A 23,868-nucleotide genomic window follows, 5' to 3' on the forward strand; every position below is an offset into this window, starting at 1 on the left:
TTACCTGGTGTTAAAAGGACATCATTAGAGAACCTTAGAAAGAGAACTGAAAGTACTTTTGGACTTCCTTGATTTAAAAAATGCTGTAGTCACCTTGGGTGTTTGTTAAAACTCCAGATTTCTGAGTCCCACCCAGGGAAGTTCTGACTCAAGTAGGTCTTTGGACTCTGGAAATTTGTATTTTTAACAAAAGTCTCAGGTGATTTTTATGTATCCTATTTGAGTATTTGGGAATTACTAGACTATTCCAGGCAAAATTGGGGGAGGGAGTTCTTCATCAGTATTAATTAAAAGTATTTCAGTTAATATATTTCGTTTTACCCCTGGATAACAATGTAATATATGTCTATTATAGGGAATTTGAAAAGTTTACCAAAAAAAAAAAAAAAAAAAAAGAAAGGAAGTAAAAACTGAAATTTCACCATGTTTCAGGGTGTTGGTGTGTATATAACTTAGCGTTTTGCCTTTTTAATTTAACATTATATCTTTTTTTTAATAAAATTTTCATTATTTTTCACATTGCTTCTTTTTATTTTGTTTATCTGTTTTCAGAGAGAGTGGAAAGGAGAGAGGGAGAAAAACATCAATGTGTGGTTGCCTCTCACGCGCCCCCAACTAGGGACCCTGGTGTGCAAACCTAGTCATGTGCCCTGACTGGGAATCAAACCAGCGACACTTGGTTCACAGGATTAACATTATATCTTAACCATTTTTCTAAAAATGAAGTTTTGAGAAACTTTGAGGTTAAACATATGGGAATGAGCTGAGGAAGCAAGTTTCCTGAACTCTTGGATTTCAGTTTCCCTCGCTCATGCATTTCTGAACTCCAAGTGCTCTCCTCAGCTCCAGATGACTCAGCTACGTTCTCTTCAGAGATTTTTTAAACCTCTTTTTGTGGGGGGCCATGTACTGGTAGCCCCCAAAGCCTGTGTTTTTGAACTTTCATGAGGTTCCATGTTTGTATTTTGTGTGTGGGAATCCTCAGAGCTGCCTCAGTCCTGCCGAAATGCAGACCGGCTCGAGCTCCTTTTAACAAGAGTTGACTCAGCTCTGACTTCTAGCTGGGTGGGGAAGCAGCTTCGGAACACAGCTGTATGCAGACTAGTGTGGCTCCGAAGTCCCTGGATGGGGTGCTGGCCTTCTGAGGGCAGAAGCACTACAGACCGGCAGTGTTCCTCAGCTAAGTGCCCTCAGCACTAGATAGTGGGAAGAGCATGGGATTGATTTGCATCTGGATTCTAATTCTGCTTCTGTCACTGATTGGCTCTGTAATGAAGGAGAGAAAGTGTAGCCTCATCTGATAAATGTGGATTTAAAATAATTCCCCTTCCATCGAGTGTTGTGAGGATTAAATGAGATGATGTGTGAGGAATACTAGACACTTGGTAGGCACTGAATAAAGAGGGACCGGCTACTCTTAGATCTCATTTTCCAGTCCCACATGATATCCTCAGATATGTCGATGTGCTGAGTCTGATACCAGGACTATCAGCCTTGTCATTATCAGGTTTTTTAGGAAGGGATGAGTTATTCTTTAAGGATTTCCCTAAACTCTTAGACACTATAAGCGTATACAGCCTACTCTGGGAGGCAGTGTGATGGAGTGGTTAGGAGTATGGGCCCTAGAGCTAGATTATCTAGGTTCACATATTGGCCCTTCCACTTAACAGCTGTGAGACCCTGGACAAGTTACTTGATCTCTCCATGCCTTGGTTTCCCCATCTATGAAATAGAGATAATATATGTACCTAAACTACCTCCTAATGCTGCTATGAGGAGTTAATACAGGAAAAATGATTGGAACAGTGTCTGGCAAATAGTACATTGCTAGAAAAAAAAATGTGTTGGCTACCGCTGTTAAAATATTTTTATTATTCCACCAATGGAATGTAATAGTCTTCCTGCCTCCAGTCTCTCTCTACTTCTAGCTTTCTTATACTGTTGCCATATTAATATTCCTAGAGCTTCAATCATGTTAATCCCTTGCTCAGAAATTAGTGGTAAAAATAATAAAATGAAAGTTTATATTTCTTACCCAGGCATTTAAAGCTATGATCTTCTAACATGTTCTCTTCAACTTTGATATGAGTCTTGGGCCCTTGAACCTGACATGTCACTGGAAGGCCAAAAATGAGCTAGTTCCTTCTTGGCTATATTTTCTGTTGTGTTGATCCGTAGGGAAGAAATGCCCTATGCTGTCTGCTGACATGCTTCATTTCTAGGCCAGCATCCTTCTAAGTGATAAGATCCTGAGTGGGGCCTATTAAGGTCCTGTTAAGAAGACCCTTCTGGTGAGTTTTGCAGCCTTGTATTTCCCAGTGTCTTGCATGAAGCAGGTGTTCAAACATATTAATGAATAAACATTATTCGGAAAACAGACTTCTTAAGTGGGTAACTAGGTACAAAGGCACCCTAAACCTTTTGAGGCAGCTGTTTGCAAAATGAGTCAACAGATTAGGCATTGATAAAGCAATAATAATAGCAACATCAAGAAGCCCAGCAATGGAAGATGAAGAAGATAATAATTTTAAAGCAAATAGAAAAACTATAAAATTAGAGTGGAAGCCCTTGGTGCCCACATATTGTTACAGCTACACTTCTGTTAGAAGATATACAGGCCCTTTGACCTCAAATATATAGATCTCAATCATTAATTTCAGAGTGAAATGTCTTTAAGAGATAATTTAGGTTTAAGTGGGAAATCTATAAATCTGTAAGAGAGAATTGTTAAAAGTCCACCAAAGAGCCTACAATGCATGAGCAAACTATAAAGCTCTTAGAAGAAAACATAGAAGAAAGCTTCATGACATTGGATTTGGCAATAGTTTCTTCAATATGAACCAAAAGCATAGGCAACAAAAGAAAAAATAGATAAATTGAACTACATCAAAATTTAAAACTCTGTGCATCAAGGGACACAGCAGAGTGGAAAGGCAACCCATGGGGTGGGAGAAAATAGTTGCAAATCTCATAAAGGGTAATACCCAGATAAGGGGTTAACATCCAGATTATATAAAGAACCCCTGCAACTCACTACCACCAACAAAAACAACCTGATTAAAAATGGACAGTGATTTGAACAGACATTTCTCTAATATATACCAACAGTTAGTAATAAAGACATTAAAAGATGCTGAACATCACTAATCATAGGGGAAATGCAAATTAAAAGCACAATGAGAGACTACTCACACCCAGTAGGGTGGCTACTATCAGAAATAAAAAAAAAAAAAAAAAGCCCACAAAACAAAATAAATGTTGGTGAAGAACTAGAGAAATTGGAATACTGTTGGTAGGAATGTTAAATGGTGCATCCACTATGGAAAACAGTATGGAGTTCCTCAGAAAATTAAAAATAGAATTACCATAAAGGATTTTTAGGACAGTAAAAATACTCTTAAGGACAGATGCATGTAATTATACATTTGGCCATTCCCATAAAATGTACGACACCAAGAGTGAACCATAATGTAAACTATGTGGGGGGACCCCAAGAAACCCTGGAATTTATTTATTAGACATTGGGTATTTGTTCTCACATGTTTAAACTTCAGCCATCTTCAAAGTACTCTCTATTTGATGCAATACACCTATTGAGATGTTCTTTCCACTGCTCAGAAGAGTTTTGAACTCTTTGATTTTGATGCCTTTTAGTACTTCTGCAATTTTTTGTTTCATCTCTTGCATATCAGCAAAATGTTTTTCTCTTTGAGGGCTTTTTTCACGCAAGGAAACAAAAAAAGTCGCTGGGGTGAGATCCAGTGAAGGGGGAGGGTGGGGCATGGGGGTCATGGCGTTTTGGTCAAAAACTGCTGAACACTCAGCGCAGTGTGGGCAGGTGAGCTTTTAAATCACTGATCATGAAATGAGCAGAAGCGTTGACCAGAGTCTTAAAAAAAATTCACTGAAGCTGAATGCAGCCTCTTACAACACCACCAGCTGGTACACGGATATACAAATGGGTTTTTAGAACAGTCACCTAGCGTGGGAAGCCTGTACTACAAGGGGCCCACCCTCTAGAAGATAATTCCAGGTTTTTATTTGGGGTCGCCCTGCATATAGACTTTATGATGTGTCAATATAGATTCATCATTTGTATCAAATGTACTACTCTGGTGGGGGATGTTGATAATGGAGGGGGGGCTGCACATGTGGGGCAGAGATATATAGAAGAATCTCTGTACCTTCCTCTCAATTTTGCTGTGAACCTAAAACTGCTCTAAAAAAATTTAAAATTCTTTAAAAAGAATAGATTACTTGTATGATTCAGAAATCTCTCTTTTAAAGTGTATATCCAAAAGTATTGACAACAGGATTTCAAAGATATATTTGCAGACTTATGTTTACTGCAGCATTATTTTGCCAAGAGGGAGAAGCAACCTAAAAGTTAACTGGTGAATGAATGAAGAAAATGTGGTTATATTATACTTATGTTGGATTATTAGTCAGCTTTTAAAAATAGGGAAGTCTTGTTACATGTTACAGCATGGATGAACATTAAGGAAAGGGTGCGAGGTAAAATAAACCAATCACAAAAAAGACAGATATTGCATGATTCCACTTACATAGGTATCTACTCTTGGAAGGTAGAATGGTGGTTGCCAGGGGCTGAGGGTATGGAGAAATGGAGAGACGGCATTCGGTGGATATAGTTTCAGTTTAGCAAAATGAAGAATTCCTAGAGATCTGTGGCACAACAATGTGCAGATAGTTAACGCTGCTACACTATACACTTAAAAAATGGTTAAGGTGATATATTTTGTTGTATGTTTTTACCACAATTCTTTGAGAAAAGGAAGGGAACTGACCCATGCTACAATGTAGATGAACCTTGAAGGCATTATGTTAAAGTGAAATTAGCCAGTTACAAAAGGACAAGAATGAGTCCCCTTATACGAGGTACTTAGAAGAGTCAGATTTATAGAGACAGAAAGTAGAACGGTGGTGGCTGGGGCTGTGGGAGAGAGAAATGAGAAGTCGGGTTATTCATCAGGAGTTTCAGTTTTGCAAGAAAGGAAGGCTTTTGGAGGTGGATGGTGGTGAGTGTACAACAGTGTGAGTATACTTACTGCTACTGAACTGTCCGCTTAAACATGGCTACGACGGTAAATTTTTGTCATGTGTATTCTGTCAAAATAAAGTGTTCTTGAAAGAGAAAGAATGATAGTAAAATTTTAAACGATAATTTTAAACCTCATTTTAAAATGCAAGGTAAAAGAACATCTTTCTTACCAGAATGAAAAAAAGAATATATCCTTCTCAAAGAATTTTAGTTTCCATGACAACATTTGAGACTACTTTTTAGCACTTACAACCATCCATTCGTATTAACTTCTATTACCTTTACAAATTATTTAAATTTTTATAAAGGTAAGCTATTGGTTCCTATAGTAAAAAATGCATTTATTAGGCAAATGCAATATTTTCTCAATTCTTTGTTTCTTTTAGACAGGAAAGAGTTGTTGTTTTTTTAGACACTTAAGTTTGTGGACCACTCTGTCAAGTATATTTGACTGGAATAGGAAGTTGGGAGAAAATAGCTAAAAATTAGACTGGTTATGTAGAGATGCTGCCATGTGACAAAGAGCTTGGAAAGGCAAGCAGAAGAATTTAGCTGAATATAAAAGTCTAAGTTCTTATACTTGAGTTGTACAGTAGGTGTGCAAATGTGCATTTAATTATTATGTTTCATAGTTTATATATGATACAATTCTCAGATGATGCTAGGGAATAAAACAACTTAAAAATTGCTTTAAAAAATTAAAGTTGCCATAACCACAAGGCCTCAGTATTCAACTTCTTTATCATCTTCCTGCAGTAACACATACGTTTCCTGGGCGTGGATCATACTCTATTTGTCTCAGAATATCCCAGCCCTAATACAGGAATTCACATAGTCGCTATTCATACGTGTTTTTTGAACGAATGATGGGCTCAATTTCTCTCTTCATCTCTATTGCCACTTAATAATTTCCCATTATCTTAACATACTATATTTTTTGCTCAATTCTGTATCCACGTGATTTGCTACTAGCAGGTAAATTGTTTAACTTCAATGTAACCAGAATTGTTGTGAAATCAGATCTTTTTATTCATCTTAAATAATTCATCTTGTTTATCCATTTGTCTCTCTTACACATACGCTCCAAGCGATTATTCATAGCACCTCTTCTTTTAAGCCCTCTTGCTCTTCCCCTTTCCGAACCTTGTATATACCCAACAGAGAAACTGGAATTGGCTGGCAAGAGCTCCTGCTTGAGTTCTTATTTTCAGCAGAGCATGAATTCCATCAACTTTCCTTCCCTCCACTTTCTGTTAAACTAGTTTCTGTGCTCTTTTTTATCATTATTTTTGAAAATGCAAACCATGTGCACATTGTAGGAGGGAAAATTATCCTTTTCCTTCCATTGCTAACATCAGCTTTACATGAGATTTTCATCTTCACCCAGCCAGACTGTGACAGGTGGTGAAGGGAGGGGAAGGCAATGTGTGCTCAGATGGTTCTCCCCCTCCTCTCTCCCTTCGCTAATTCTGTCTCGGCCACCAGCTCTGGCCCATAGACCGACCACCCTGCACTTGACTCCACTCCCCCATTATTCAGCCTGGGCATCTAGGTCTGAGCAGATACATCATACTTAAGCCCTGCATTTTGTGTCAGCATATTGTTTATTGTTGCCTGCTTTGTGCCATGCACTTTGCCAGGTGCTTTGCATGTCATCTATTCTTTCCACTTGCCCTCTGAACGCTTAACAGCAGCTTAGAAACGAGAATAACCTGGGATTAAGTTGGGGACCAACTGCATGTTCTCAGTGAGTGCTAATATTTTACAGGGAATTCCTTATGATCTTTTGCATTATTCCTATCGAACTATTTTATAATACCTATTTTGTTTTTGCAACAGTAGTAAACTGGCAGAAATTTTATTTTCCTTTTGTTTTGCTTCATTTGTAGCTTGTAAAAAAGCACTCCTATTTTCGAGTGTTTCTTCAATGTACTATAGTTTGTATAAATTTTGAGAGCTTTGTGACCTGCCATTCAGACCACGTTGAGATTTTGAATTGAGCCATGCAGCTTGGTGCTTCCTCAGTCATCATTGTTTTGCCGTTGAAAACCTTGACATTAAAATTAGATAAAATTTGTGATATTTAAGACTTTTGATGATCATTATCTACTTAATAACAATATAACTTAAATCACAGAGTTGTTATGAATTATATTTTTGTGCAGTGAATCAAAAGATTGGACTTGCTATCATTTATAATGAATGAAATGATAAACCCTAGCAACTGATTTGATTGCCTCCAAGTCAGAGATCAGCAAGGGAAGCTTGATTGTTAAAAAGTGGGAAAAATTCTTACATTTGGTAATGTAATTTAAACTAATTCCTCATTTACAAATAATTAACTAGCACTCCTAAAATATATGCCAAAGAGACAAAGACAGGTACAGTCCTCGTGTTTAAGGAGCTTGCATTATAGTAGATAGTCACATTTCTCTGTCCTCCCCAATACCTAGTAGAAGTCTTGGACATACATGTCCAAAATTAATTCACTCAGCAAATAGTTATTGTGTGCCTAGTATGTGCCGATAGTGGTTAACATGATGTCACATCATCAGCTGTTAATGGATGCTTCTTGGGGATTGTAAAGATGTCCGTCCTTTTCCTTAGTTACTACAAATTGAAATTGGAAATTGCCTTGCATTCTTTCAAATATATACTGCTTTCTTTTTAAAAAAAAATAATTTGTTTATTTATTTTTAGAGAGAGGGGAAAGGAGAAAGAGAGGGAGAGAAACATTACTGTGTGGTTGCCTCTCACTCGCGCCCCAACTGGGGACCTGATGTGCAAACTAGTCATGGGCCCTGACTGGGAATTGAACCAGTGACACTTGGCTTGCAGGCCAACGCTCAGTCCACTGAGCCACAGCAGCCAGGGCTTTATATACTGCTTTCTTAATTAGAGAAAGGAGTTTAATTCATTGGACTTTTCATGCAATGTAATTTGTTTTTCATAATGAAAATTGTTTTGTGTTGAGAGGTTTTATTTTTTTTATTAACTAGAATATTCTAAATCATGTTTCTTAAGGAATTCTTTGATCTTAATTTTAGTGTATCTTACAAATATTACAGTAATAGCAGATCAAACAAAATTTTTAAGCAAGAAGAATTAGCTTTTTATTTTGTATCTCGTTTCAAATAATTTGGTGTTTTAGACCAGTGGTTCACAAATAAGGGTCATTTGCTATCTCCGCCCTGGGACGTTGGGCAATGTTAGGAAACATTGTCACAACTGAGTGAGAAATTAGGGGGTGGCTACTGGCATCAAGTGGGTAGAAACCAGGGATACTGCTAACATTCCTTCCATGCACAGGACACCCCCCATAACAAAGAATTGCCAGGGTTGAGAAATCTTAGATAGTATATTTTCTAGTGAACAGTGAAAAGCATGTTAACATTATACATAAAAAGTAACACCAAAATATGAGGTTAAAATAGGTAGTTTTCCTTTTTTATTTTTCTTTAATTTTTATTAAATATGTTGGAGTTAATAGGATAATATCGGTTTCAGGTGTACATTTCTATGATACTAGGTCTGTATGTTGCATTATGTGCCTGTCACCTATAGTCAAACCATCTTCCATCACCATATATTAAGCTTGAATACTGTCTCTGTGCCATGAGATATGGGTTCCAGGTATTTTGAAGGCATAAGGCCCCAGTTCTCAATGAGATCACATTTTAAAGTTAGAGATAATATATACTCTCGTAAATCAAAAAGTTACAAAATAATATGCTAAGTTTATCATAGAGCTAAGCAGTATATATCTTTGAGTGAGTCAGAGAAGGCTTGACAGAGGAGGTGAAGCTTGAGTAGTTTATAGAAGTTCTTGTCAAATTTGAACCTGACTCAGGTACTAGCTAGGAAAGGACAGCCCATGCATGTGAAGAAGCCTGGCAGCTTGTTAAACAGTAACCATTGTTATGTAGTTAATTATGTTAAGATGAGGCTAGAGTTTTAGGTAGAGGCCTGATTTAGGAGGGCCTTGAAGCCCAAGAGTTTGGAATGTATCCTGAAGACAGAGATGTAATCCAACTAATGCCCATTTTACAAAGGAAGTTCTGAAGGAAGGTTGTGTGCAGGATGGAGATGAGAAACCCTTGGGGAGAGTAGTTTATCTGACTCAGTAGGAGATCATGAAGGTCTGAGACAGCATAGGAAGGTCTGGTTGTCAGGACTTGGTATCACGGATATCTTGAATGGTGTGGGAGGACAGCAGATAAAGAGGAAGAGAGAGGATGACTTCCACATTTAATTTTGGGGATTTCCTGTATGGTGGAGCCATTCACCAGGATTGAAACTATACGGGAGGAGGCGGGGCAGATTTGGAGAGTGGGTGATAGAAATGTTTTTTTTTTAACATGTTGTTTTTGAGATATCTATGGAACATATATCTTTTGCCCAGGAGCTTATTGAATACTTGTCTGATTATGATTATTAAGAATGACACAGAAGAAGCATTGTGGCCTAGAAGTAAAGAATTCTATTTCTAAATTTGCCAGTGAATTTTTGTTTATAAGGCCTTGAAAGGATTGCTTATTTTTTTTCATCTGTAATGTGTAGAAGGTAGTGATGGAAACATAGCTCTTATGGGAGTTAGAAGTGATATTGAGCTAAAGAATAAATAATTGAATATTATAAGGCACTTGAAAAATTATAGTAGTTAAACATTCTGGGAGCTATACAACCTTTTACTGAGACAAATGTTTATATACCAAAGTTAGATTCCTCAAATCGTTCATTTTGATGACATTTGAATAACATTGGCTGAGTTTTCGAGTATGGTTTAGATAAGCTTTTTGGTTTTTGTTTTAGATTTTTCATTATTCAGCTACGGTTTTTTCCTCCTTTTTCGATTGGAAGAAAAACTTTGTCTTACTGCTTATGACCAAATCTCTTGTGCTAATGTTTATACTTCCCCTCTTTAAAAAAGTAAGATAAATACTACCTTAAAAATGTTCAGTAAAAATGCATTAGCTAGTAAACGTGAAAAGAAAAACAACTAAAATGTTTGCCACAATGGGGTTGTTCTAATGTTCTTCACTAAGGCTCCTCTGTCCATCAACCCTTCAAACAGGAAGCAATATAAGGTTTCTCATGATTGTTATGACTAACACATTGTAAAGATCTTTTTCCTTTAATCTATTTAGTACAGGGTCTATTTAATACTGGCCAGTGTCCCAGAATACCATCAGAGATAAGGCTATTATCCTTTCATTGAGCATTATTCTAGGAAAGCATTTATAAAATTGAACCCTATTGCACCTGCTCACCTCCTTTTTTAAATGAAGAAAGGGTTGGGGTGGAGATTATGTTCACTGAATTCAGATGGAGCAGGGTGTTTGACAGCCTGAAACGGTGCTTCAGTTGGGGCCTTTTAGATTGTGCAGATTGATTCCATCTTGTACTCTGAAAGAAATCAGTTGACAATTCAGATCAGGAAGTTGATGATCACATTGGGTGCTTTGCAGTTATTGGCACAGTTGCTATTTTTTTTTTTTATCATGTGCAGTTCTATAATAGGACTCCCAGCTATTTGAAGGATTAATCTGAAATGTTTGCTTGCCGTTGCTGCATATGGAATCCAGTGGCATTATCCTCAACATGAAAGACTAATTTCAGAAGAGTTAGATTTTTAATATTTTGCTAACTTAAAAAAAAAAGTCTTTACAATGGAAAAGGCTGCTCAAAAACAATGTCAAAAACTTAGTTTCCTATAGAGTCTGTCTTAAGAACTTGAAGAAACTTGAAAAACAGTGCCATATAACTTTCAAGGATCTCTTTAAAAATATTTTACATTGTTAAGTTACTTGAATTATCTTTATATAAAATAGGTGCTACTTGTATTTATGTAAGTATGCTATTACAGCCCACATACTGAAACCCTTGACAAGTTGGTTGCTGTTTTGGGAGAAGCATTACTGAAGTAAATGAAGTCTTTGTGGATTTGTGAAATTTTCTTTGATTGATAGGGCAAGATATAAATGAAATAAAATCACTTCTAATGGTGTTGTCCCAACAAATCTTTTTTCTTTATTCCATGTTTCTTCTCACATCCTCACAAGACATTTCTATATATTTCAGTGTTAAAATCTGCCATTTTCACTTCATTTTATATTTTAAACTTTTTCCGTGGTGGTACATTATAAAAGTCTGTTATTTATATAAGACAAATGAAAACCATCCTATCTGTATTTAATAATAAATTATTTAACCAAATTAGTAATTAACAAAATATAAACAATTTACATGATGTAAAGCTGTAGGCCCTTGGCAAAATTAGATACAACCTAGATTGCCTCAGTTAATATCTGTCATACAATGAACCTTACACTATGTTAATTGCTATAGTACAAAACTAAACAGGTCAGTAAAATAAGATTTATCAACATTTTGGTGGATTGTATCTATCTGAATTTTATATATTCAGATATACATTAGCTATATAGTCAGAAAACAGATGGTTGCATAACCAATCTAGGACTGAATTTAAGCTGTTTTAAACTGAAAACTGAGGGTCCTTTTATCAGTTTATCAGGTTTATCAATTTGTTCAGTTTATTTAGCATTTCCTGCCTTTTAAATAAAAAAAGTAATATAATCTCTGAATGCACATGTGCTATATGCAATAATTTAAAATATTTAGTGATAAGGAGCATAGAAAAGAGGGGAGGCATATGTAGGTGAGGATGGGTTTTTTAGTGAAGGAGACCTAGAGTTTAATCCTACCTTTATTGCTGGGTGTTTTTGAGCAAATTATGTACCTTATCTCTTAGCTTCTGTTCCCTTCTCTGTAAAGTGGGTTTAATAATACATACCTGCATTATAGAGTTTTAGCAAATGATATAACTAATGTTTATGGGATGAGAGGAGAGGTTTACCCTACCAGTAACTTCCTATAAGTTCCCAGCATAATGGGAGGAAAGGACAAGTTCTCCTCCCTCCCATCCCCAACCCCGCTCCTGGGGTGAGGAACGTGAGTCGGGGACAGACCAGCCTTGTGGATGGGCTGCTTGGCCTAATTCTCAGAAGCACTAGTGCTGGCAAAAAACCTCGGTTTCTTCAACAGGAGAATTTTATCATGTTTCTTTTTCTTCGGTTCGGTTGTTTAGAGACATTCCTGGGTGCAGTTTGGTCAGTGATAATTAAAGTTGATCCTTAAAAAAAAAAAGAAAAAAAAAATATACACACACATACAGACATATACACATAGCCTGATATATGGCAGGCAGTCCCTCGATAAATTAGTTCTGGTACTTATTACCCTTAATATTATGAATTAAAGTTTGTACGTAAGTTACTGCAGAGGAAACATTTTAAATGATGGAGGACTGATACCATGGACCGAATCAGATTCTTATTAATCCTATAATGTCTATAATGTTTGAAAGTTGCATATATTGAGTTAATATTTACATACAAAATAAAATTAAAGTGCATTAGTAAGAGAATTTATTCACACTCTGCTAGCTAATATGTAACTTTTCTTTCAACAGGCTCAGCCCTATGTCGCTACAACCTAAAGCCTTCTGAATATACATCTTCAAAAGCTTCTTCTCTTTGCCCCAAACTACCAGTTCCAGCGAGGTAAATTTTATTGTCTGTTGTTAACTTGTGATTTTTGTGTTTGTAGGTAGATTTTAAACTGTATATGTTATTCTGAGAAAACAGTCACTTGATGATACTGTTACCTATGTCCAGTACTTTTACATCAAAAACTTTAAAGTAGTAATAGAAATGATAACATGTTATTTATAGCTTAAAAAAAAAAGACAACATTTCTCATTATTAGGTATTTAAAATTTCTTTGGGGGGACCCACCTTTTTTTTTAATGCCATAATATTTAAGTATATAAAACTGCTGAATTATTATAAAATCTACAATAAACTTACCAGCCAAGTCTCACAGTCTTTAAAGATTCTTAGAAATTGATCTTAATAATTTACTTGGCAAATTAAAAAATTATGCCATTGATTATTCTCCGTGGTTTATTTTAGGCTGTATCTTTTAGGTACATTCTCTGTAATAAGTTTTTTGCATATCTTATCCAAGGTCTTTACAAACATTAGTGCCTATTGCATATAATGGATACAAGAATGAGGAAAAAGCTCACAGTAGTTATAAGTAAAGCACATTTTAAAATTATAAATTGATTTTTAAGAAAAGAAATAAATTTTCAAGCACTATAGAATACATCCTCAGAATTAGGTTTTTAGGATTTGGAGCATGTCTGATCTTTTAGGAACCTTAGCATGTCTCACTAACAATGTATGACATGAGTCAGCTTCTCCAGGAATACTGAATTGAACTACTTTTATCTTATCTCAGTATATTCTAGAAAGCTGTTGGTTAAAATTTTGAGACTCATGTCTACTTTTCCTTTGGATTGCTTATTGGATGTAATTTGTGCTTTATTAACTTGAATTTGAAATTTTCTGTTGAAAAGTAGACAACAGATATAGAAGTTAAATTGATTTCAGCTTTTAGTCTTGTCAAGTTGCTATTGGTATTAAAATATAAAGCCTTTGGGCATAAAAATAAAGGAACTATTTTAAAAGATACTAAAAGGGACCTACAAATTATGGGCTTAGACTAATTGGTAAGGAGACTCCACTTATGAAAATTGAGAATATAAGGGAGGCTGTGACAGTAAAGAAAAAGAGGTCATTTGAATAGAGTCACTGGAGAAAATTCATCAATGTAAAAATAAGAAAAGCCATATCCTACTGAATTGCTAAAGTCTGTTTTAAATGCATATTTTGAGTACAAGTCACTATTTTAAGGCATAACCGTACTATAAAAGCACAACCCGAAAGCTTTGAGAATGAAGTTGCTCTGCTCCTGTATAACATGGGTGGGAGTCCGGCGGGATGGGGCAGCTCATACTGCAAATCATCCTCCGCCTCTCATTTCTGATTCTACCTTGTTGAGAACTGCCTGTTCCTGGTTATTTGGGGTGTTTTAGTCTTGCTGCACATACACGCACATCTCACATACAGCATCCTAAGAGCATTCACCAGAAGACAACGTGTAGTATTAGGGGCTTGGAGTGTAGCGATGGACAGACTTGGCTTCTAATGAGGTCATCCACTAACGCGTCAGTAATCCGAGATGCAGTGATGACCCTGTACCATCTGAAAACTGACTGTGTATATTGTTTACACCTTATTTAAGGGTCCTTACAGTCTAAGTGTCTTATCACTTTTGCCTGCACTCAGCCTGTTGGAAAATAAAGAAGGAAGAGTTGATAGGAGGAAGGCAGATTAGGACCCTGTAACTATCATCATTTAGTATTTAGCAAGCAAAATGAAAGGATCAGAAATCAGAATAAATTTGTTCTAATTAAAAACTTGGGACACTACCTTGTTTCACACTAGTATTAGATACCAAATCTAAAAAGATGACTGAGGTCTAGTGTATCCTAAGAAACTCTGTCCTTAAAAAAATTAGGGACTGTTTTTTATATGTGACTTATTAAAAAATTTACGTGTCCAAAAGACCACAACTAGGCAAACTTGTGATGCAGGCAGATGGCCTTCGGCATCTTTCATATATTTTTTCCTCTCCTCCTAGGAGCACCCTAGTGGGACAGAAAGAGCTGAACTTTGAGCCCAGGTAGACCTGGAAGTGAATTCTGTGTCACCACTTTCTATTTGTCAGCTGGAGCAAATCTCTTTCTCTCTCTCTGCAAACCAAGCTTCCTTATATATAACGTGGGAATTTAATACTTCTGTCATGGAATTGTAAGAATTAAATAAGATACTATGTGTTACACATCCATTATTGTGCTTGGCTTTTGGCTGGGGAGTATTATTTCTCTCAACCTCGAGTTCCCCCTTACCCCCAACCTTGCTTGGCACCCAGGCACCTTCTGCACCGAAGGCAGTGCCTATTTTAGAGAAGAGCAATTGTACACTAATTTTCAATAAAACATTAGTCCCATGTAATTGACAAATGGTTACTATTCCAGAGAGCTTTTGAATTTAAAAACAAATGCCTAGACTTCCGGCCAAGATGTAGGCTTAGACGGACACGCTCGGTCTCCCTCTACAACTAGAGAGGAATACAACTACTTCAAAACAAAAGATAACTAGAAATTTCAGAAAATAAAACTACACGGAAGCCCAACGTATGAAGTTATAAACCAGCGGCGCCCTTTGGGCAGGTAAGAGCGAAAGGGGGCGGAGCTGTTTGCAGTAGCATCTGGGACAGCGGCGGGGAGAACAATCCCGGCTGCAGTCTAACCCCGGCAGCTTGCGACCCCAACGCTGGGGAAAACCAGCCACCACATCACCTCAAACGGTGAGGCCCAGAGGGCGGGAGGACGGATCCTGGTCTCCTAGCGGAATAACTGCAGGAATCCATCTTCGACTCCCGCCCCCACACAAAGCGCCACAGCGCTGCGAAATAGGTTGCGGATCGCCACTGGTTGCTGGGCAGTGACAACAAAGTGCCACAGCGCGGTGAGAAAGGTTGTTGGACCACCGCCGGTCGCTGGGTTGTGACGACAAAGGGCCACAGCGTGGCGAAAAAGGTTGCAGATCGCCGCCGGTCGCTGGGTTGTGACGAGTACACAGGCACCGCCCCCTACAGCCGGCCCAAGAAAACAAAACGCATCTGTCAAAATGAGGTAGACAACTCTAGAAATCCCGATGGCGCAGCTCACCAGGCAACACGTGAAGAACCTGACAGATGAACAAATAAGAAACCTGTCAGAGGCTCAGTTCAGGGCCATTGTTATCAGGTGGCTTACAGAATTAACAAAAGATCTGGAAAAAGATGAGAAAGAATTAAAAAACATTCATACTGAAAGGAATAAAACCTCACACGAGACAGATGGTGAGGAAATAAAATCCAGAGTTCAAATCAACAAACCAGAACATAGAGAAGGAACAGTCAACCAGTGCAGAGAGAGGAAACGGGAAGCAAGGAAAATGATGAGAGGATCAGAAACCTCTGGGACAGCTGTAAGAGATCGAATATACGGATTATCGGATTGCCAGAGGGTGAAGAAGAACTAGAAATTGAAAAATTAAGTGAAAATATAATAAAGCAGAACTTCCCAAACTTGGGGAAGGAGATAGACTTACAGGTCCAGGAAGCACGGAGAGTTCCAAAACAACTGGACCCAGGGAGAACCACTCCAAGACACATTATAATCAAATTTTCAAAAATTAAAGATGATAAAGAGAGAATCTTAAAAGAAGCAAGAGAAAAGAAAAGAATCATGTACAAAGGGGTCCCAATTAGACTATCAGCTGACTTCTCAAGGGAGACCCTGCAGGCAAGAAGGGACTGGCAAGAAATATTCAAAGTAATGAAAATCCAAAACCTACAACCACGAATACTTTATCCAGCGAAGCTGTCATTCAGAATAGAAGGGCAGAGAAAGTGTTTCCAGGACAAAATAAAACTGAAAGAGTTCATTAGATCCAAACCACTGTTATATGAGATGTTAAAAGGACTGGTTTAGAAAAAAGGATCAAAACTATGAAATCTAAAATGAAAACTGCATCACAAGAAACAACAACAGAAGCTAGGGAATTGAAACAAAGGCAAACTAAATAGGCAACGAGAGTGGAAAAAGAACTATAGGTATGGGGAGCATATTGGGGGGAGGTCAGCAGGGAAGGGGAAGAGGGAGGGAGATGGTATAGGAATTAAGAAACATCGTAGGAGGGCATGGAATAGACAGAGAGAGGTTGAGAAGAACTATATGTACAACCAATGAACATGGACTAAAAGTGGGGGACAAGGGGAGGGAGGAGGGCCACCGGGTGGAGGGGAGCAGAGGGAAGAAAAATTGGAACAAATGTAACACTGTAATCAATAAAACACATTTAAAAGCTCAAAATAAAATAAAATAAAAACAAATACCTAGAAAGCCATATTTTACCCAAATTCATCTCTCTATTGGTGACATGCTAAGCACGGTAGTGATAGGGAGACGAGCCAGTCTATATATATATATATACTTACACTGCTTAAAGGTTTAGGTATAGCTAGAGAAGATTGCAATGCTAGAAAGAGATTACATAAATTCAGTTTATTCATCAGACATTGATTTTGGTATTTCTGGATGCCAGAAAGGATGCTCCATGTTGGGGAATTAATAACATAGTATGAAAATGAGAAACTAACAGCCAAGAAAAAATTGTTATCTATTTACATTTTTAAGTGAAGGATTCATGGTAAATTAACATTTATAAATCATTTACTGTGTGCCAGCTATGATGTGTATTACCTCATTTAACCATCACAGAAGCCTAAAAGGATATTGTCCCAATTTATAGATGAAGAAATACATGATAAGAGAGATTAAATGAGTTATTCAAGGGCACACAACTATTGTTGGGAATCAGAATTTGAATTTTAAGTTCATCTAAAATCTGTAATACAGTTAATTTTTTTTTTTAAGAGAAAGAGTACAGGAGTGAAAGAAGAGAAACAATGAAATGTATGAAAACCATTGCATATTATCATTAGGTTCTTGACTTACTTTTTTCCTGCCTTTTTTTATGCTATGGAGATATTGCCAGAACCCTCTATTGTTCTTATTTCTTAAATAAAACTTTTAATTAGAAACCATATGTAATTGCTGATTTAGAACTTGAAGGGTTTTTAAATTGAGTTAACATTGGTTTATGACATTATGAAGTTTCAGGTGTGCAACGTGCAACATTACAATTCGACATCTGCATATACTCTATCATGCTCACCACCCAATGTCTAGTTTCCATCTGTCGCCATATAATTGACTCCCTTTACTCATTTCACCCTCCCTCCACTCCCCCAACCCTTCTGGTAACCACCAATCTGTTGTCTTCCTGTATGAGTTACTGTTCTTGGTTTTTGTTTTAGAATCTGAAGTTTTAAAATAATTGTGTGAGATGCCAACTCCTGTCTTCTCTTATGAAGGCATATGGATAAGAGATATTAGGCACAGTTCATCAGCGTACTTTGAGGGAACTTATTAATTGTGATAGTCTGGATTTAAAGGCAAATGGACAGTATGCTTTCCTATGAGTGGCTAATTTTAAAAAAGTCTTTAAAAGACTCATTATAAATCCATTTTGTTCTTGTTGACTAAGGTTTCAGTAATATGAAACAGCATCAGTTCCTAATGGAACAACATCGACTTCTTAAAGATTCAATGTTCTGTGAGCTTCGAAAAGTAGTGAAACTTATAAATAGAATTCTTTATGCTTGTCCTCTTAATTAAGAAGCACAGAATGTGTCACGTAGGTTAGTCACTGAAGTAGAAATCTCATATACGAGGTTTTCAGAATTACTATTTTCTGAGGTACATGAAACCAGCTAACTCATTTAAAATGCATTATATCACATGGGATTTAAAAGGTAAAATGTAAGACAAACCATATCAATGCTACAATTACTTAGATTTTTAGTAAGAAAAGAATTCAAACATTAACTCATGGGTGGCTGAACTGTTTTGTTTGGGGAAGAGTTGAGAAAAAGAATCAGATATAAAGGGAATTAGTGCTTTTTACATAAAAGCTAAGTATTTGATTTTACTTTTTACTACTATGTCTAAATATTATCTCCTCTTTTGCCTTCTATTTCTGTTATTTTCTACCAGTTAAGAGCAGATTTGGACCATTTTGGCCATCAGCTAAAAAATTTAGTTGATCAACTTATGATAATTTTATAACCTTCAAATTTAGAGTTGTCAGGGTTTTTTTTTTGTTTTTTGTTTTTCTTTTTTTTTTTTTTAATGGACATAGATTGACCTATAAGGCAAAGGACTCTTGCTAATTTGCTTCATTTCTTTGAGGGATACATGTAAAAGTATTCTTTTTAATTGACCACATATTTATATACAGTATAAAAATGATGTGAAAGGGTAAGTTCAGAGTAGATATTACTCAGTATTTCTTCTTTGAAAAAAGTTAAGGATTAGAGTTTTAACAGTAGAACCCTCCCCTTTTCAAATCGTCTGTTCTCATTCTAAGTCTGAAAATCAGAGGCATACTAAAGATATTGGGCTTGCTGCTCCTATTAATTTAGAATCATTGATTTCTGGGTGGGCATAATATTATTGTTATTATTAATATCAGAAAAGACAGAGGACTTTTCCTACCCCTTCAGCTAACAGATGGAAAAACAGAGAGAGAGAAAGAGAGATGGAGTGATATGCAACTGTGTAATGTTAGGAGAATCACCCAGGGATTTTGAATCCAGGTCCAGGTTTCTTTACTTTATTTCTTTTAGGAGTGATGTATACTTCTTTGAGTATAAAAATACATCAACATCCTGTTAGGATATGGAAACTATGGGTGGGGTCACCTCTGGCCAGGGGATCAAGTTTACTATGGATGGTTATCTGAGAGGAAACAGGAGACAGGAAAGCAGGGCCAAGAAAATTGGTGGCTATTAAAAATAAGAAAAAGACATCAGATCCTAAAGTTGGATATATTTTTATGTTTAAGGTTAAAGGGAAGTGAGTTAAACAGAGGCTACATCAGAGATGATAGGCTAATGAATAAAGCAGGTGAAGATGCACATTTTCAAGGACCAGGGAGGACTTCAGTTTTGAGGCTAGAGAACTAAGCCTTAGTTAAAATATGGTTAGTCGTCCTTAGATGGGGACATTAATCTGGTAGGAACTGTATCCAGACAGAGTCAGTTTTAAAGGTTTCTAATTAAATTCATTTCACTTAAAAGTATTCTGTAATTTAATATCTTTTTATATCATTAGTGAAACAACTTTTGGTAAAAAAATATGATGACTTTACATACCTGCAATTAAAGTGTTACTCAGAATGCGTTGGCTTTCTGCAGTTTCTGATAAAATATCAAATCTTTGTCATCAATGTTCACTAAAACTATTTCACTAACACTGTTTTAGAGGTATACACAAATACACCCACAGGTCACAAGATGCAAATCTTTAAAAATAAACACTCATGTCATATTGTCACATCATTTTGGGATACATTTTACTAAAGTATAACTAAGGTAAGGCTAGATCTTTAAAATTATATTATTTTATTGTTCCATGAAGTTTAACAGTATGGAAGAATTTGCTTATTCTTATTCCCAGTGGTGCTCATTTACCAGCACTTGAGGAAGAAAAATAGGATAGTAGTATGCTTGTGTTTATACAAAATTGCTTTTGAAGCTCAACCATATAACCTTATCTACTGATTTGACCAAAATACAGTGCCAACCAAGAATGAAAACATCTCTATCATTCCAGTCAAAATGTTATATTAGAGCTGTGCCTGACAGTCTTACAAATAATTCTGAAGATGTAGGATTTATGTTAGCAATGGCTCTATTTTAACTTAACATACACATAAGTGTGTATTCATGTATGATACATATATGGGCTCTCTTAGAATCCAAACAAATCATAACTGAGGGCATGTTCATACAGCTTTGTTTAAAATCTCTTATTGGTTAAATGTGTACCGTCCTCTCAGAAGCTAAAGTAGAACCATGTTAGTAACAAACCTGATTAATGTCATGGCTTTACTTGTGTTTCTTCACAAGTAAAAGTTGCAGTCTTATGTAAGATTAGCTCTTTTTTGGAACTAAGAACCTCATAGTGACAACAGAAAAAGAAACAGCTTCAAATCCCATGACCTTACTAAATTAGAGATTTTTCATTTGTTTATATTTTTGTTGTGATTCTCATGTATATATCTTTTATACAGAGATACAATCATCACATTAGATATAGAGTTTTGGAGTTTTTTTCTTGTTCTCTTACATCATACATATTTCCATACATTGTTTTTCATGGCTATTGTTTTATTTTGTTTTTAAAAATTTTATTTATTTATTTTTAGTAGGGAAGGGCGGGAGAAAGAGAGGGAGAAAAACATCAATCCGTTTCCTCTCACATGCCCCTAACCGGGGACCTGGCCTGCAACCCAGGCATGTGCCCTGACAGGCAGTCGAACCAGCGACCTTTTGGTTTGCAGACCAATGCTGACTCCGTTGAGCCACACCAGTCAGGGCCATGGTCATTGTTTTAAATAGCTGCATATTATGCTGTATTAAGTCATGCTGAGACATCATTTGTTATCTGAGAGTTACTAAGCTTGTACCCAAACACCATTTTTAATCTAAGACTTTGCATGTGGTTCTGATAGAGGAAACATTCTATTAATGGTGGCACATTTCAAGCAATAGCACATGTGTGTTTTTATTTTTAAAATGCTTATGGCAAAAATTCATTTTCAGTTCAATGAAGTATATGTTTGTAAGTTTCGTCATCTGCCCCTTGACTGATAGATGTGTAGGCTGAGGAGTCAAGTGTTTGTTTTTGCTTTTGGTAGGTTTATGTGTGTGTATATATATGTGTTTCTTTTTAGAAGGGGAGGGTAATGTCCTCTGTTGGAATATGCACTCCCCCCTCTTTGATAAGATCTGTGGTAAGAGTTGCATCACTACCCATTACGGTCATCTTCACAGCATCAAGCTCACAGCTCTTAGCTCCCATATGACGTGTGGAGGGTGGAGTGTATTGCAGTCATATTCACCTTTCATTTGTGTGTTTGATGTGGCATTTATATTAAGTAGGAGTAATTTTTTTTCTGATTTTTTTTCTTGTGTCACCAGTGCACCTATTCCATTCTTCCATCGCTGTGCTCCTGTGAACATTTCCTGCTATGCCAAGTTTGCAGAGGCCCTGATCACCTTTGTCAGTGACAATAGTGTCTTACACAGGCTGATTAGTGGAGTAATGACCAGCAAAGAAATTATATTGGGACTTTGCTTGTTGTCACTAGGTAATTGTTTTTCTCATTATTAGCTATTGCATAGTACTGCAGCAGAAGGCTGTTTTGTCTTTTAACCAAAATATGAATACAACTGGGGATACTTGTAAAATGTTTCACTTCCCATAGCCAAAATAATGGTTTCAGATTATATATAGTTATATATATATATCTGAAACTCATTTCTTTTCTTTTTTTCTCATTGGAGAAAACTGGTGTGTTCCCAAACTTTGGTAACCAAGTCTATAATAACCTTTAACATTATAGCAAGAGGCTTTCTTTAACAAATCAACACCCCTTTGTTTTTAGTTATAAATATAATCTTTAGCTTATTTGCTTATAAAAAGAGGCCATATATTTTTATGTATATTTCCATCAAAGAACATAGATTTCTGATTGATTACTTTTGAAATATATTTTTTCCCTTGCAATAGTTCATAATATCACTGTATTGCTGGAAAAGTTAGGAAATCTCCACTTGTTAGCCATTGAGTTTTCTCATCATTAAGTAGATAATATAATCAAATAAAACTATTATTTTCAAGACATATCCCTATATTATCCTAGAACTATATGTAGCCATGTCAGAATTTATAGACCTTTTTAGTTGGGAGAAGTAAACTGGTAGGATCCAAACAACCATTTCTTTATATAAGTAAAATGAGTATTTATGTCTGTTAACAACACGCATAGTCATTGAGAAGACTAGCTATATTTCCGTCTTGTCATTAGAGAGAATTTTATTTTTGCTTAGGCAGTACTTGAGTCAATTGAAATAATGCTATCCATATGAAAAGCTATTTCTGTGATATTTGAAATGCTCCTATCTGTTTTGGGTTCCTGTATATTTATTGCAAAAATGAGTACTTAATAAAAGATCCCAACTATTTATTTGCCTTTGCAAATGGCCCAAAGAAGCTTGACTATTAGCCTAGTTTTACATAAAAATTATTTGGTTTCTGAAATAGTTGAATACTTTACCAAGAAAAAGAAAAAATCTAAACCTTAAAAATAGTGATAATAATGTTGTTAAGCTATTGGAATTCCATCTTTTTATTATAATGGTTTTCTTGAGGCTTAAGATCTTTGTCCATTGGTTTGTGAAGTGGGCCTTTAGGTAATTAAAAATGAACAAATTATAATTTTAGGAATGAATTTCCCCACAAAAGGGTTAAATTCTCCCACTTTATTTTTTGAGATTTTTTACTCAAGATTTTAGCATGTTGGAATTTAGTTGGGGATGGGTAGAAGAGTTGGCCAAATAACTCAAACTAAGCTTTGCTTCTTTTTGAAGAGCTCCTTAATCAGGACTCTGACCCCAGCTGAGGAATGAGTTCAGCAGAATCTTGGCTTCATTAGGCTTCAGGATATTAATCCATAGGGTCAGATGATCTCTTGGAATTTCAGAAGAGGAACAACCAGAAAAAAATAAACTAGCATCTAGTTTATGAACCAAACACCAGAAAAATTGGTCTTGAGATGCATAGATTACTCAAGAAAGTGTAGCACCTACTTGAACTAATCTCTCTACATGTGATAATTTTTCTGGTCACCAACATGACATGTCATCCTCTACACTGTGTGTTGGCATGTGTGTTTGCATGTGAGTTCTGATGCCTTTCTGTGGTGAATCCACAACAGTTCTGTGCTGTTTTTGAGTCACCATGTTCATTTGCATGTATTCTTTTCTGTGTTTAGAAACCCACAGTTAGGTGCCTTTGGTTTCAAGTGGCACTAGTACCAGTCAAAGTGCAAAAGCAACCAGTTTCCTTTTTTACCTAAATTGGGGTCATGAACTTGTCAAAAGCAACAAATTGTTTCCCTAGGAGAAAACGATTGAAAGAGTTTCTCTATATTTTCCAGTGTTTTCAAATAATATTCTACATGTTCTCTATCTTCCCTGCAGTTCTATCCATGATTTTGATGGTGATAATCAGGTATATATCAAGAGTACTTGTGTGGATCGTAACAATTCTGGTCATACTGGGTTCACTTGGTAAGCTGCTTATTTCTTTGTTTTTCTTTAATTAGAATTGAGAATTAACAATAGCTTTTGTCACT

At 36.2% G+C, this 23,868-nt stretch overlaps 1 protein-coding gene across 1 annotated transcript in view; it reads left to right on the plus strand.

The window, feature by feature from the left end:
- The window catches only part of SLC44A1 (solute carrier family 44 member 1), a 128,177-nt gene that overhangs the window by 75,951 nt on the left and 28,358 nt on the right, over positions 1 to 23,868 (plus strand). The window contains exons 5-7 of the mRNA XM_090274521.1: positions 12,555 to 12,645; positions 21,650 to 21,819; positions 23,714 to 23,803. Of these exons, the coding sequence (XP_090130647.1) occupies positions 12,555 to 12,645; positions 21,650 to 21,819; positions 23,714 to 23,803 (351 nt within the window). The remainder of the gene's footprint in view (positions 1 to 12,554; positions 12,646 to 21,649; positions 21,820 to 23,713; positions 23,804 to 23,868) is intronic.

The sequence above is a fragment of the Furipterus horrens genome, unplaced genomic scaffold (assembly GCF_987537825.1).
Source record: "Furipterus horrens unplaced genomic scaffold, mFurHor1.1.pri manual_scaffold_4, whole genome shotgun sequence".
NCBI classification, from domain to species: Eukaryota; Metazoa; Chordata; class Mammalia; order Chiroptera; family Furipteridae; genus Furipterus; species Furipterus horrens.